The sequence below is a fragment of the Meleagris gallopavo genome, chromosome 22 (genome assembly GCF_000146605.3).
Source record: "Meleagris gallopavo isolate NT-WF06-2002-E0010 breed Aviagen turkey brand Nicholas breeding stock chromosome 22, Turkey_5.1, whole genome shotgun sequence".
Lineage (NCBI taxonomy): Eukaryota > Metazoa > Chordata > Aves > Galliformes > Phasianidae > Meleagris > Meleagris gallopavo.
In genome coordinates, this window is record NC_015032.2 from 7010650 (window position 1) to 7027556 (window position 16907).

Sequence of the window (16907 nt, forward strand, 5' to 3'; positions counted from 1 at the left end):
GTAGGAGACACTGAGTCCATACCCCCTATAGCTGAATAGAAGTACGGAGCATAAGGTGTGACAATAAGTTTCTGTGGCCATGTCTTCTCTTTGGCCATCTGCTATGGTGATGATAGGATATAATGTCCCACCACCCAGATCCACATCAGATTTTTATATGCTCATTCTGGTCATGAGACAAGGGGGTTTCATTTTGCATGGCTGATGAAAGCACCTGCAGGTGACGACGGTATCAGGGCTGTTTCACATTGCAGCACCAGAAACACAGCGTGACAGGCAAACTTGTGTGAGTTAAAAGAGAAATGTGCAAAGATCAAGCTCCTGCTTAAGTGGCCTGTTAGAGCTCCAGACCTACACAGCATTCAGCACCTAGCCCTGCTCCTGTTTAACTACCTATTTGAGGTTCCGTGCCAGGATGAAACTATCTGGGATAAGGACCAGCAGTCATGTGCTGCACTGCATGCACCTCGGTGTTAGGTACCTGCTCCAGCAGCTCTGGTTCTTTCCTTTGTTCTCTCAATTTCATACACTTTTAGGCTTCATCTTTAGTCCGCAGATTTAATTTAGATATTTATTGAATTAATGATCCAAGAGAAGAAAGACAGGAAATACTTTGTACTAAAATCTAATGCTAAATAGTATGCTCTGAACCAAGCCACGCTGAAATTACTGAAATGCCTCCAAATTTTTCAGTATAGCTGAACTCCCTTTCTAGGCTGTTTTCCAGATTTCACATTCCTTCTTTTCCCAGGTAGAGGCTATGAGAACAGTTGTTGCTCTGTCACCGCTTACAGACAGAGTCTCTCTTGCCCCATTGTATCCAAGGAATGGCACGGAGCTGCTCACTGCTAAACACTTGGCATGGATGTTTGGAAAACTGTGCAAAGATAGGCTTTAACTAGACAGGAACTTACTTATAACGGGAGAAAAAAAAAGAGATTATTTAATCAGATATGTCCTGTGAACTTCAAACACAAGTGGCAAAGCCAAATGCTTCTTTTGGCGTGCCAGCATCATGCACACCTCCCAATCCTGCTTTGTATTCCACAGGTTGCTGCACCCACAAATGGAGCAGAGCGATTATTAGTGCTGAAGTTATTCACTGAGTGGGTAAAATATGCTAATTCCAGTCAACAAGTGAGAAAACTAGTGACTTTTCAACTACATGTAGTCACATAGGATTGTTTGGCAGCCAAAAGATGAAGGGTGTGCTTTTCTGATTGACATATGCTAACAGCACAGCCTCCACAGCCAGGAGGAGGAGAATTTACTTTTCATTTCCATTAGAAATGAGGTGAACCAGAATGTAATAGATTGTTAAATCCCAGCGATGTTTAATTGATGTGCTCAAAAGCATGACACCCTGCATCCTCAGCCTCTCCATCGTCACTGCCAGGAAACCAGAAAAGCAAATCTGAGAAGCTTGCCAACTCCTTTGGGGCCTCGCAGCCATTTTCCTTGTGTGTCCTCAGGGTTCGAGAGGTCTCTGGGACAGCTGAAGATCTCTGCACTGAAAAATCCAGGCAGTGGGGGAGCATCTCAGCTCTCTGCCATGAAACAGGAGTCATATACAAGTGCTAACGCTGACCTAAATCTCAGCTGTCCCTTTGTCTGCTGTAGGGTCAGGCCCATGCTAGTGGGAGCCCTGGCTCTGTTCCTTGGGACCCCTGGTTGCTGCCTGCATTTCAAGCTTTGTTTGTGTGACTGTTCATTTAGAAAAATGAATTATGATGAGCCATTCTGGTTCCTGGCTTTCTTTTATTAAAATATTAGCAGTGGAGGTGCTTTATTCACTACCATATCTTCATAATTTTTAACATTTAATCACTTGAGTGGTCCAAGACCCAGTCAAACAACTCCTAATACCTGCTAACAGCTTCAAAGCAGTGTTGGACCACATAAGCAGCCAATAACTGGCATTTCAGGGCTAGGACAATTGGATTTTGCTGGCAACAGAGGTGATTTGCTGCAGCTGGAGCAGAGCCTTCCTTTAGGGTTTCCTTGGCTTGACAAGTAGGAGGGAAAAACTCCTTCCAAAGAAGCCCTTGGGGTCCGTGTTTCTCCAGCAGTCACCCTGCAGCACAACATTCACAAAACGTCTGATTCACATCCCTCGTTTCAGCCCTCTGGGGAGCTGCTAGGCCAATTTCTGTGCCCACCTTCCCCATCACTGCAGTGAACGAGCCATGCCTGCTTCCTGCAGTAACCCGGGGAAACCACGGCAGCCGTGATGCGAGGGTTGGCTCAACAGAAGCAAATCATGTCAGCTCTGCAGAGCCAGGGGAGCCGTGTTCCATGCAAAAGGTTTAGAAAGAGACCAGAAACTCCAGAAAGAGACAAACTCCATCACTGTGTTATTCTTCTCTTTCACTTGATTGTGCTGGTCCCTTCCCCCGTGTCTCTCCCATGCTCTTGGTTGGAAGGAACAAGAAAACTCACAGCCTGCTGAATTCCTCAGGGTCCTGCTCAGTTGACAACACAAAGTCCAATTTTAGTTGAGCTGACTGGATAACTGACTGGACTGATAACTGCATTTTTATCCTCCAAAAGTGTGATTTAATTTCCATAAATTTCCATTTGTCTTCTCATGAGCCCTTGGAGCCTCATCCTCAGAACTGTTCTGTCTTTGGAGTCCTTCAAAATGCTGCATGGTTGTAATGCTTCGTGCTCTGGGGTCCTGGAAAAACACATCTGACTGATCCCAAGCAGAGCTGCTCAATGCTGCTGGGAGGAAAGTCCATGGCTCTGTGCCATGTGAGATGAAGGCTTTGTATGATGACTTGGTCCTGAGGAGCAATCCCATCCCAGAAATGCTTCCAGCCTGGTGCTTGAGTGGCTTTTAGGGCTGCTCTGGCCACAGGAGAGTCAGCAACATGGAAGTGGCTCTGTGTTTCATTCATTCCTGCTAGAGGGAAACATTGTAGTATTGCATTATCTTAAAAAAATATGTATATATGTAAGTTTTAATGGGGAGGATAAACAGCCTGAACTCTTGGTGGCAGCTGAGATGAGGCCATAGCACTTTGCTTTTGCATTCAAACAACCTGAATACAGCGGTTTGGATGTGGTATTGCACAAGCTGTCATTTCTGTGGTAAGCCAGCATACAGCCTAAGACTTTTAGATCAAAAATGAAGCTGGATACTGTCTAAATCCTTCTTCCCAGGACTGTAAAGGTATGCAAGAAGCCAAAGGAATGAACAGTAATAGGTGTTCACTGGCAGCTATAGCTCCACTGATAATGAAGTATGTCAGCACTAATGAAAATCTCATTAAACACCCAAGTCATTCTGCTCCTGAACATTGTTCAGTATGTAGTCCTGGGATTCCAGACCAGCTCCTGCCAATGCAGAAAGGAAACTTCTGCTGGCTTCAAAGTGCTGTTGGAGGCAAACCAGCAGCACTGCTGTGCCCCATGCACAGCCCAGTGAGAGCCAGGGACAGCACTGAGCACAAGGGCTGTGCTGGGAGAGATCTGCTTCACTGGCTCTTTTTGTCTTGGAGTGTTTGCATTTGAAAATGATTTTTTCCCACAAATTAAAACTCTCCATCCCTTTGAATTTTGTTAAGTGCAGGAGGGCTTCGCTGCAAATCAGGACCAGATAGGAATCTATTAATGGAGCCTTTCATAGAATGTATGCAATTTTTACACTTCTGCTGTAGCAATTCATAATGCTATTCTTGACAGTTTCTCAAGCTCTTTAAAATCTTCACAGTACTGTTAGGGAATGAATCAAAACTTTAAAGAAAGCTCAGAACAGACTTTTTGGTTTCTATGTGATTCTATTAGGCAAGACTAATTTTTAGCTTGGGCAAAGCTATTGAGTGAAATTCAGTGAACTTGAATCTTTGGTGGCAGAGTGAAGCGCTTCCTTTTGCTCATTTGCAAATGCTGCTCAGTGGTGGCAGAGGATATTCAGCAGCTAAAGCAGCACAAATAGCCATGTGGGACTGTAGGGCTGCAGGGCTGGGTAAGCCTGAGGAAGGCTTTTCACCCTGTGTGTACCAGCTCAGCACAACTGCATTGTGAAGGTGAAATAAAGCAGGTTCTTTACAAGCACAGATTGCTCTCACTGTGAAAAACTTATTTTGTGCTGGCTGAGAACGTGCTGCCTACCACTTAAGGATCTATCTTAACATCTTGAAGCAACTCCAAAAGATAACTCTTCTTCGTACGCAGGATGCTGTGAGATGTGCTATCTTTTAGAAGACAAGAGGAGCTTGGAAAAGTATATATTTAACAACAGAGACCATTAGTAGCTTGCAGTGGGGAAGTATATCTAGGAATTTCCTCCGGAAATTGTCTATGGTGTAGCTCCATTATTATTACAAGAATAAACTGAGAGTCAATGCTCTCACAACATGGACTGCTGGAGATGAAACCCAGCTGGTACTTTTGCTAAACGCATTGAGCTCTGGAGCACAAAGTTGTACAGAGACTTGATCTAAAAAAGAAAACTTTGGCAAGAAAAGCACTGCCTGTCTTCACCAAAAGAGAAGTTACATCTTGCTTAAATTTATGATCATGGAGACTTGAGTGCTTCTGATTGTCAGTGCACCTGTTACCCTTACACTTATGTTCTTAATTCTTTGTTTCATGCATCCCACGTTACATTACGGGGGTTGGAGGATTTTTTCTTCATTTTTCCATTTACATTTGTATTTCTGAATTTTTCCGGAGCAAAGAGAACACATATCTGAACTAGATACTGGGGGTTGAACAGAAACCTGGACAGTGCGGTGATCTTGCTGTGTTGGAGAAGGGATTTCTGCACCCAAGCAGATGAAGCACTCATTGGTCGATGAGGTTTCCTGCAGAAGAACATAGATTTGGCTCAGAGTGTGGGGTCACTTCTGTATTTTAAGGCAGCCATCTGCAAGAGATGTGTCTGTTTGAGTGAAAAAAGTTAGCATGCCTTACAACCCTACCACGGGGCGAGGGTCCCCATTGCTTTTTGTTTCTTATCCTCTCGTTGATGTGGCTGTTCTATTGCTTTTAATAAAATTGCTTCCTCAGTGGTTTGTAGCACGTGGTTCGATTCTTGTTAATATTTTGAAATTTTAAAACTTCAAGGCTCTAAGGGACTTTTGCTCTTTCACCCACTGATGTCAGTGATGTGATGAGCCTCCTCCCAAGACCCCCAGCAGCGAGGATGAGCCTCAGGAACACACATCTAATCTTCTTCCCAGGCTGCGTTGCTAAACTGATCTCCAGCGAGTTTCGAGGCAGAGAGGGAGGCCCTCACGAAAGCTTTCTGCTTTTAGTTGACACGAACAGTGACTTCCACTTGATTCAATCACTGCTTAATTTGATCCTCCATTTAATTTTATCAAAACTGTAGTAATCAAATAATTTGTACTAAACCCATTATAACTTCCACTTGTTTATTCCGATCAATTTTAATCTTTTAAGGCACAAGGTTTATTAGACAATTTGATTACTGGCTAACAAAAAGCTGTCATTAAATCTACAAGGGAAGGCCAGAGCTGAAATATCCCGAGTAGAGCTCATAATAAAGAAAAAATATAATAACATACTGTTATTTAGGAGTCGTGCTCCGCACAATGAAAGCTACAAAGCATCCTGCCACTGGCAAGATAAAAAGATAATGATATCTTTTGGTCATGACACTTCTGGAAATGAGCTGCCCTGAAAAAGTAAAGACATCGTAATTGGGTGTGAGTGAATTTGCCTTTTTTGAGTGTTGACACCACTAAATGAACACATGACAGTGGTGCCTGAGCTTTCTCTCTGTGCAATAAGCCTTCAAAACCAAAGGCAAAGTTCAAGAGAAGGGAAAATATTTCCACTGCAGGCTGCTACTCTTGCTGTGAGAAATGAATCACAATCTCCTGCCTTGCTGACCATTCCCCTGCCTTGACCGTGCCTTGTTTCTCCTCCACAGGTCAACACGTTCATCTCTTTCGTGTTTCCCATGGTCGTCATTTCTGTGCTCAACACCATCATTGCCAACCAGCTCATGATCATGTTCAAGCAAGCTGCCCAGGAAAACCAGGTCTGCACCATCGGTGGGCAGCAGACGATGCTCAGCATGTCCATGGAGCCCGGCCGTGTGCAAGCCCTGAAACATGGTGTCAGGGTCCTGCGTAAGTAGCAGCGTTTTGACACTGAACCAGCTAGAAGTGTCTATGTAGATATGATTTGAAGGGCTAGGTTGAAATTGGTGAATGCTTTCATTCAAAACATCTGAAATGAAAAGTAGCATTTTAAAAAATCCAGATTACCTCTGAGAAATGCTTTGAAATTTGCCATTATTGTCCAGTTCTCAACTCAAAGCCCCACATTTTGGAAAGTGAGTTTATTTCTTCTCCTGGTCTCTTTCCTTCTTCTTTTTCTTTCTGAGATAACAAGAGTTTCTTAGGGAATTTTATCTTCAATTTTCTATTTCTCCCAGAGACACTTTGTCTTAATCTTCCCTTAAAAAGATAAAAAAAATTCATTATAGAGGAAGGAAGCTAGAGGGAGATTTAAGCATTATTTAATTCATTGTTCTCAATGGAGGAGAAGTTGAGACATGAAAATTCCAAATTTAAAGAAAGAAATTATGTTCTCTTATACAGAAAGAATATGCTGATATAAAGCTCCTCTACTCCTTTTCCTATCCCTGGCCACCTCCAACCTGAACAGCTCTCTTCCAGCTGGTGCTGACTTTGGGCTCTGTGTGTGGTGTGGGAACTGATGTTGTTTTAGAACCAAAGATATTTTGTAGGGTTGGGTTTGAACAGATCATCCTGAGTGGGCACCTTGCACAGGTCACTTGTGGACACACTGCTCATGGCCATGTAGGCGTGCAGATCCCCTCCAGCTGCTGGAAGCAAGGCATTGGTCTCCTCCCCCTTCTCTGCAGGCAAAAGTAGGGGCTGCTCTGGTGATTTCTGCCAGAGGGGTGTGGAAAATTGGTTTCCCCCTGATGGCACACACATAGAAATGAGTTTCTTGGAGACGGTTTCAGATTTCAATTTTCCTTTTTTTGACAGAAAAAAAAATCGAGTAGCTGAGATTAAAAAAAAAAAACGAATCTCAATAAAATCAGGCTGTTTTCCCTCTTCAAAACTTTGACTTCCCATTTCAATTACGGAACAATGTTAAAATGCCGCTATTTCTGTTGATGAAAAAGCAAAACATTTTCCACACAATCCAAGCCTGAAGCAAGTCAGTGAGGCAGTGATGGGCGACCGCTGTATCATCTGCAGAGAGAGCATTCCTTGTTCCTGTGCTGCACACAGCCAGGGTCAGCCAATCTTCCCTGGTGCTCTGCTTATTACAGCAGCAGATGACGCATTATCTTTCCCCCAAACCTCCCAAACCAACATATGGAGCTCTATATAAACACAATTCCAAAGATTATATCAAACAGGGCTGAATATGAAGCTGCTGGTTCTGCTGGGAGATGCCTCTGCATCTCCCAAAGTCAAGTGCAGAGCTCTGGGGGAAGGTGAGTCTCATTTATATGCTTTTCTGGGGGCCAAAGTCCCACTGTCACCTCAGCAGGGCTCTCAAGGGACACATCTGCACCCCTTGAGTTGCATTTTTCTGCTCCCTCCAGATTTTGCATGTGGTGTTTTGCAAACTTCGCTCGAATTATTCATGATATCGCAGCAAAGACACTGCATTCCATCCCAAGCCAAATTAGAGTATTAGAGTGCAATATAATTTTTTTTTTTAAAAAAAAGCTTCTCAGAGGATTTTTATTAAATTTTGCAGGCCTCAAAGCAGCTGCAAACATATTTGGATGAACTCCTAAGCCCAGTTATTGAAAATGCCTCTATCCATATTTCACATGCAATAAAGGGTTCACCTTTGTACTCGTAATTACTGCAGTGTCTCAGACAACATTTAGCTGTGAGCACGAATGGCAGTTTATAAACTGATGGGTGAGAATTAACATCAGAGAAATGAGGTACAATTGTTATCTCCCTGGATGAAGACAGAAGGAGAATCAATATTTTATTCTTCTTCTGAACAACCACAATTAGAGGGGTAACAAATAATCCTTTTCTTTTGCCTTTGCTTGCCAGTATATAAAGCTAAAGAATAGACCTGCTCTCACATACAGGCTCTCTGAGGAAGAGCTTTTGAATGAGTTCAAAAGCGAAACTGGCTCAGCATTTTAATGATTCCAGCAGCAACTTAGGCCTTAAATATCTGGCTTTATTCCCTTCCTTTTTTTTTCTTTCTTTCTTTCTCAGAACTTTGGTTCAGACAAAGGTTAAATAAAAGATCCAGTACCCAGGAATCGAGTGGTGCTGTGAAATTCCAGAAGCCTTAATTAAGCAATTTGAAGAAAAACAAAGAATCTGGTAGCTTAAACTGACAGATGATCAAGCAAAAGCAGTTCAAAAATAGCACCCTAAAAAAATCTATTAAAACATGCCAGTTCTGGTTTTGCACTGTGAGGGCCCTCATGCACATGAGATGTGAGAGCTGGTTAGCTGAAAGCCTTCCAGCTGCTGCTTTTTATGGCAAGGCTTGGTGGCTGCAGTGCTTTGGCCAAGGCCACCTTTTCCATAGGGAAGGAAATTTTGGCCCTGGAGAACCCACCAAAAATCCCACTCCCTACAGTAGAAGAGCATCCCTCACCAATGAGTCCAGGTTAACTCCTGGATACTGATGGCAGCCCTTCTTTCTATAACAATGCATATGATTTGTGCTGGGCTCCATGGCAGCCGAAATCATTTACCCAGTCTGATGAGTTTATGGAAGACAGTGGGAAAAGAAAAAATGGCCCTTGTCCACCCTAATAAAGCTGTTGGCATGAAATTAGACTTTATGAGGATTAAAGTATTTTCCATTTCCAAAGGTAAACTTTGGCCTGATGTACAGAAAGCTTGGTTAAGTTTTAAGGGTGAAATGTTTCAGAATACATACAACCAGTGCTTAGAAAACATTTTTTCAGTTCATGGTGTGCAGAGTTTGATGAGATCAGAGTAGCAAACACTTTCCTTCCTTCTTCTACATCTACTGAGTTTGTACTTATTTACATTAAAATAGGAGCTAAAATTGTCAGGCCAGCAGCTTCATTCAAATGTCCACAGTATTACTTTCCTCCTCTTTGCTTGTATGTGTTTTCTTGGTGTGTTTGACTCCGGTCATGTACAAAACAATTAGGGAGATCAGGATCGAGGAACTTGTCAGCCCTGCTTCCTGCAAGCCAGTTCATTAATTCATTAGGCATGTGATTTTTGACTGTAATTCCCTCTCTGCTGTCAGCTTTCTGTAGGTGTGTGGATCCACTTCCCGAGAGCTCCAGGAACTGGTGGCTTTCCAGCTCCTTTGTGAGGACTCCTTTATTCCTTGGTTGCACTGTAGCAGTGCTGTTCAGCCAAGTCCCTCAGGCATTACGTGGTGCTGCACAGAAGGGTGAATCTGCTGGTTATGTATCCTGATGCACCAACCATTTGATAAGGAAGAAAGCTACCTAAATAAATCTGAACTATACACTAGTTCTCAAACACACATGCAGATATACACCCTTCATAATAAGCAGCTTTCAGCAGATCAAACCTCACACATGCTGCCCAGACTATTGCATACTGCATCCAATATAAGTCTTTCTAGGGGCATATTTGAGCTTGGCTCAGTCTGGAAGAGCTTTTTGGCCAACATTTCTTCTTGAAAGGGGACAGCTGTGTGACACAGACTAATTGTCTCCATCAAAACACCAGCCTGCAGCCCATCCAGCAACTGCAAAAGAACTGCCTATTGTTGGAGCAGCCCTCACTGCCTGCACAACTGCATGTCCAGCGAATGGGAAGGAGTTACTGACGGGCACAGCCAAGTAATGACAACAACACCAGGCAAACTGATGGACACCGAGTGCAGGCATTACGCATCCCTGGGTGGACGTTGGCTAAACTCATTAAAGCACGAACTCTCCCAGGTAGCATTTGCTCTGTTACAGAAGCTGCTTAACTGAAGCAATTATAAAGCATTTAGAGAGGTTTATAGAATTAAGAGAATATCCTTCAGCCTCCCACAGTTGGCTGGCTGATGCCTCAGTATGATAGTTTTTAGGAAATGAAGTCACACCATATTTTTTAACTGAAAGTTTGAGAATGTTAAAATTATGATTCTGGGGCCTCTACATTTCTTCAAGCAATGCCAGGCAAATGCCAAGTATTAATGAAGCATCCGTGCATCCTACGTGTTTCATTACTTTGTGTGTGAATAATTCCCCGCCAGAAAAATGTGCTGAAGAGTTTGTCCATTTTTCTTTTCAGATGTTCCAAGTTTGAGCTACCAATTTGAGGAGAATAATGCTATGAGATGTAGTATAACTATTCCACAAATAGGAGTAATAGCAAATGCTTTGCAGCCAAAAAGGTCTACAGAAGAACTGCAGTCTGAAAGTCTGTACTATAAGGAAATCAGATTTATCCATGAATCACTTTGCTTGCAAGAAAGGAGCTAAGTTCATGACAATTTGTAACCCTAGCAAAAATCTGAGCTGCTGCAAGTGGAGTTCAGCAAGTCTCCCATGACTTTAAGCGTGGATAGAAGTTGTGGTTAACAGCTGAAGTGTCACACTAAAATTCAGGAGGATAAATGAGCCACATAATAGCTGTATATGTTTCTTGGAGGTGTTTGTACGTGTAGGTTTACTTTGCAGCCTGCCAAGTGACATAAAGGGAGTTGTACAGAGCACTCTGTAAACAGCCTCTGAGGAGCAGAAATGCAGCGCAGCTGTGCCTGTTGGGAGAGGGAGATCTGTGTGCCAGTTCTGCGGCTGCTGGGCACGGCTGCAGGGATTCGGGCTCCTAGGGCTATGGGAATTCAGGTCCAGCTGCTGCATCTCTAATACAACCCTAGGGCTGGCCAAGCTGGGCAAGTAGATTTTCCAGGTATTAGGTCCTGCCTTGTATGAGTGTTTAAAAAGCTAACTGATGCATTTTTTAGACATGAAATCCAGCCAGGCCTCTGTGACTTCAGAAGCATGCAGCAAATTCAGTGCCAGGATCCCCCAGCAAGCAGAAACGGGTCAGGGAGGAATAAAGGAGTATGTAAGACTCAAAACAAGAGGAGAATGAAGAAGGGGGCTGCAAAGGATGTCATCTTGGGTTATAGTTGATCATAGTGAGTAGAAAGTGTATTGAATGGAGTGAGAAGAAGACTAGAGCCCTCATATATCCTTCCAAGGGAAAAATTTCTTTTTTCTTCTTCCTTCTCCTACTAACACCCTGACATCCTTGGGGCAACGACACGAATGAAGCTTAGATTGAATCTAGCAACATCTATGACTAATTATCTTAAAAGGGGACTTGGGAAGAGTTCCTGGTTTGCAGTGTGTTGGCAGGGATGTGCTGCTTGCTGAGCCCCATTCTTTGGTTGGCTTTTAACCTTCATGTTCTGCCTTGCTCCTTTTGGATGAAACCAGGTCTCACTGGTGCCAGCGGATGTTTTAATCACATTGCCCTGTGTGAGCGGAGCCAGGAATTCACATTCATTTTCAAATCTGTCAGCTGAATCCTCTGAAAATCAAGTCTGGACAGTATAGTCAGAGTACAATACTTTGGGGTTTTTTTTGTGCTGAAAAGATTTTTCTATTCACTCTGCTGTCTGCAAATAATGCAGGAAAATAAAAGATCTCTGGCTTCAGAGAATGTATATTAAGGAGTCAAAACTAATGATTACACTGTTCTGTAACATATACAAGGGAACAGGAGGATTGCACCCAGCAAAGTCTGTGTCTTCAGCAGTTTCTGAGGGAGCTGTGGGCTCCCTGGACTCCTTCAGTTCCCAGTTTCTCCTCGTTTCACTCTCCTGGGCACTACTGGTGCATACTGGTGGTCTCCGCTCTCTGCTGGTAGTTATCGACTTTTATGGAAATGCTTTGTTCTACAGCCTTGTGACCCAAATACCAGCACAAGCAGTTTTACTTTTACAAGGCTCCTACTCACACTGTAAGTGCCACAACCCCTAGTTTGGGGCCTGCTGGTGTAAATATTGCCGACAACCTGTCAGGTACTGCATCATTTTGCATAAACAGCGCTTTGAGGTTTAGCCAGGCACTGCCAGCTGCATCTGCACTTGGCCCAACTTTCTCCATCTCTCATATCAAACTACACGGTAAAACCTGTTTCCCATTGTGATAGATTCTTTTGTAATGACATCGGCTAAATAAGCATATAAAACCCCCAGGGCTTTGAATACGCAGGGACTGCTTCTCTAGAAGTCGACATCAATGCAAATTAATGAGCTCCATTACCCTGCTTTATACTTTATTCAATACCGGCCAGAGCGTGCATTCCTTGAGCAGCATTGGAGATGAACAGCTGTTGATATGCTGAAACTCAGAAAAGGATGAGAGGTTTTGTTCTGCTCAGTCTGCCCAGACCCAGACAGCTCCTGTCTTTGCTCCAAACTTATGACATGCTGTCTGTTTTTCAGCTCCCTTTGAAACACAAAGAAAAAGAAATAAATTGGCCAAAATTGACTGAACAAAGCTATTGAGGAAGGCTGAATTTCAGCTTCTCTGAGCAGCATCTCTCTTCTGTCTTCCAGCAGGCACTGCCAGAGCCCATGTACAGGTAATGTACTGCACGCACATTGCCAGATTTTTGAGACATTGGCCCTGGAAAATGGCCACCTCCCAGCCACAATCACAAGGTATACTCATGGTGAATAAAATACTCAGTGCAATCTAATAAAATTTAGCTTCCCGGCTTGCTTCCACATCCAGTTTAGTCTGGCACAGTCTAAATTTTCTCTTGCACAATGAGGAAGACAATACTCAAGATTTTTGTTTCCCTCTGCGGACTTCCTGTACGATATATAGGCTCACTCCTCCTGCCCTTCCTCCTTGGGATGCTGTTCCAACAGGCAGAGGATTGAGCCGCAAGACAAAATAGAAAATCACAGGATGCAGTAATTCAGGTTTGCACTTTTATATTGAGTTTGATTTAGACGGTAAACGAAGACCCACTGTGCCTTGTTCTGAATCCTTTCCCAGCTGGTGCTCGGCTCCACCAGGCTGTCGTGCCCCATCTTACAACACCAAAGAAATCCAATCCACGTGAAGCTTCAGATGATGGAAAATAGGCTTTAGGAGCCTATAAGAGTAATATTATTTAGCAGCAACATTGCCCTTTATACAGCAAGGTTAAGAGTGACAAACGCAGGTCAGGGCCTCCTCACCCGCATTCCACAGAGCCTCACATCACGCTGCCCAGCCAGGATTTCAAAATCAGCCCCTAAAGTGCCTCCGTTGCACTTAGCCATGTGTTTAATACAGTTCTAATTGCAGAATGATTGCTTAGGATATTACAGAATTACCACAGATTATTTAATTGACTATCTGTTTGCTGAGGTCAAGTGGTTATTTCTCTCAGCATGTGTTTTTGTTGATATAGACCCCTGCCTCTGTGCTATCTGGCATTGCACTCTCAGAACCACAGAAGCAGAGCTCCTTTACAAGGAGGAACACACTTTCAATTAACATGTTGCTAGATTTAATGGGCAGATGTGCAGGACCATTAAAGTTGGCATGAGAAAGAATCCAGGCCCTGCAGTGCCTGAAGAGCTGCAGGGCGGAGGCAACACCTGGGCCCTGTCAGTGCATGTAGGTCTCTACAAACTGGATGAGATGCAGGTCAAATTCATCCACTTGGTGGTGTCTTTTAGACTGCTGAAAAGCTGCAGACCCTATAGTGACAAATTACGTCTGCGATCACAATGACCATATAGCAGCCAAAAAATACTCAGAATGAAATAATGAATTCAGTTAGACGAGAGAATAAAACCAGCCCCTCTTGCCTGCTTTCCAATACATATTCTTTCAGATGTTTAAAATTTTACTGAATAAATGACTTTTGCAGGGTTCCTGCTTTCGTACGTCGCACAGACTGATTGTAAATAACTTAGCCATCTCCATTGTTAGTGATGTGTATAAGAAATGAGAACCCATGTGGTTGAAATAAAGTGTGAGTATGGATCTGGACACCAGGAATTATTGAGTTTCTTGCCCCATTGAAAGGATCCATTTAACAGAGCCTTCACTTTGCCTCTGTGCTGCATAACAGTGCTGGGGAGATGCAGCTGCCAGGGGCTGTGTTTTTCGAGAGATGTTCATCATCCCCATTCTGTGGGATGAGAGCTGATGAGTTTGAGACATGGCTGCCTAAATATTTTCAATCAGGAAGCAGAAGGAAAAGCAGCCTCCAAACTCACATTGCACTGGTGGTACGGAGCTTGGAGAGAGAGCATTGCTACTTCCTAGTCCTTACAGGTCACATAAAGGACAAGAGTGATGAGGCCCTTACTGTCTGTAGAGCAAATTTGGAATAAAAAAAATAACATAATTATTTTATTTAGTCTTGATTTTCTTCTTGGCTTTTATTATGTTATGTTTTAACTGAGATTTCTTTATTTCCTGCTGGGATTCTGCCAGAACGCTGTCATTTCTTACAGAGGTTGAAATACATATTGCAAAAGGAAACAAATCTTTCTCTTGATTGCCTGATATATCTGCTTTTTAATTTCGATTGATGATTGCTCAGCATCAGCAGAGCTTTTATGCTTCAGAGTTGTAACATTCTGTGTTTCATTGTTTGACATTCCTTGGCTAGAATCTTGAAAGGAAAAAGATATGCATCTCTTTTTAACTTACAATTTTTATTACAATAATGTCCAGACCCAAGCATCTTGTAATCACTGTCTCAGGTATTGCAGAAATGTAGAAAAAAAGAACAAGCTCTGCCACCAGAAAGCAGCTCCTGAGGCCATTTAATGATCTCCAGCACTGTAGGGACTGTGGCCAGTGGCTCCACGTAGCAAATTAATGAGATTACTGTGTCTACCTGGATGAAAAACACACACTAATTGCCTCTGTGGGTATTGTAGACAAAACTCCCAGTGCCATAACGGCATAAAATGCAAGAATAGGTGCTAATACAGTCTGATTTCATTTGGCCTACATCTGATCCAGGCATAAGCAGTCCCTTATCACTGTTATATCTTCGTTTGTTCATAATTTCTCTGTCCCCAGCTTATAGCTATTTTTTCTATTATTTCTGTTATACTTGTTTTTATAGGTATTTTCAGGCTGTTTGTCCCTCAGGGTTATTAATATCTTCCACAGCAGCAAGATGTGAACAAAGTGGGGCTTTAAGAAAGAAGTTTACAGTGATAAACACCCACACAGACAGGTCCCTTTTCATCCTCAAGGAAGAACTTCTCACAAAAAGTAATGGGCTTCTTTCACGCCTTGCAGGTGCGGTGGTGATTGCCTTCGTGGTCTGTTGGCTCCCTTATCACATACGGCGCCTCATGTTCTGCTACGTCCCCTCCAACCACTGGACAGAGTGAGTCGTGGTTTGGGGAGCAAATCTCCCTATGCTGGGTTGGGGTATGGGGCCAGGCTGGAGCTCAGCTTGGGACACCAGTAGACTGGGGATAAGGGTGGGGACTGGCGAGAAAAGGAGGGCAAAGCCTCCACCTCCTAATTGTTGTGTTGTTTTTCCTTCTGGATTTCTTGCTATGATTATCAGCCAAATTCAGAGTCGTTGCTTTGACATCTAGCTCCCCCAGATGTAGCTGAAGGAAGCATTAGTTTGAACCAGAATGCATCAGCAGCCCTTCTTTCTGTGGCTATGACCACAGAACAATCCCCAGTGACAACAGCACTGGATATTCACCCCTGACAGCCTTTGATGAAAGGACATTTGGCAGAAGGGTTTATGCATCCAAAGGGGATAACCGTCTCTATGGTGGAGATATCGATCTCCAGCCCTAAGATGGAGCAGCTCCTGTCAACACCCAATTTAGTTGCGCAGTGCCACATATCCTTAGTGACAGGAGAGATTTCACAGATGGGAAAATAACTGGGATGCTCAGAATCTGGGATTGGACATTCACTGCGTTTCACAGGCAGTGCAACAAAATTGAACACCAGCAGTTTTCACAGATCAGAAAATGTCCAGGCTCACAGACAGTGTAGGGATGCATCCATACACGCAGTTGCACACCTACACTGAGCACACCTCTGGTGTTCATAGATGGGCAAGGGCACACAAACAGCTACTTGCAGCTTCTCTGCTGCGTCAGGCCCAGTTCCTTAGCAAGGCAGATACAGAGCTGATTATTCATTTTAAATACGCATAGTGCTAACCTGCCTAGGGATCTAAACCCAGGTAACCCGAGAGAGAGAGATAACAGAAGAGGTTCTCACTGTAAGATGTCTCTCTCCTCCCACAGCATTATACCCCTGTTCTCTCTGGGTCTGGCTCTGCAATGAACAGGAAAAGAAAAAAATCTATGCAGAGCAACAATGAGACATTAAAATTTCATAAACTCCAAGCATATATAATAATAATTTATCATACAGCAGTTTGCTGAATGGAAATATACATACATCCATAGTAAAAGCCAAAATCTTTGATCATGAAAACAGAGCTCTAGGTGCACACTGGGGCAAACTGTTGTTTCTTATTTGCTTTCCTATATGTAAAGCACTTAAAGCAGCAATCAATTATGTAGTGGCTGGTTTTGCTTTGAGTCAAAGAAGTAGAGAATTCTGCTGGCAGTTAGCATGAATTTATGCATTCTGGTTGCATTCACTTTTTTTCTTCTTCTTTTTAAAGCTGTGAGTGAGTTTAGGAAAATGTTGAATTTACAGGCATATTATGAATGGTGAATGGTGTATAGAAGCTAATCAAGAGCTTGCAGCAGCTCAACAAAATCATCTATAAATGCAAGTGTCTGCTCCTGAAGAAATCTTTGCTAAGTTAATTTTTCACAACTACACTGAGAAACGGCTTGTAAGAGCTGGATGGGCCACACCATACTTGACACTGCTGAGGGTTCCATGGGGAGCTAGTGATGTACTCCAGCACTCGTCTATTTATCTTTCGTTAGACAGTGCTCAGACTAACAAAAAGGTCTGTGGTTTC

At 43.2% G+C, this 16907-nt stretch overlaps 1 protein-coding gene across 1 annotated transcript in view; it reads left to right on the forward strand.

Annotated features, from left to right (window-relative positions):
* The window catches only part of NTSR1 (neurotensin receptor 1), a 49584-nt gene that overhangs the window by 26423 nt on the left and 6254 nt on the right, over positions 1-16907 (forward strand). The window contains exons 2-3 of the mRNA XM_010722496.3: positions 5906-6107; positions 15230-15320. Coding sequence (XP_010720798.2) covers positions 5906-6107; positions 15230-15320 — 293 coding nt within the window. The remainder of the gene's footprint in view (positions 1-5905; positions 6108-15229; positions 15321-16907) is intronic.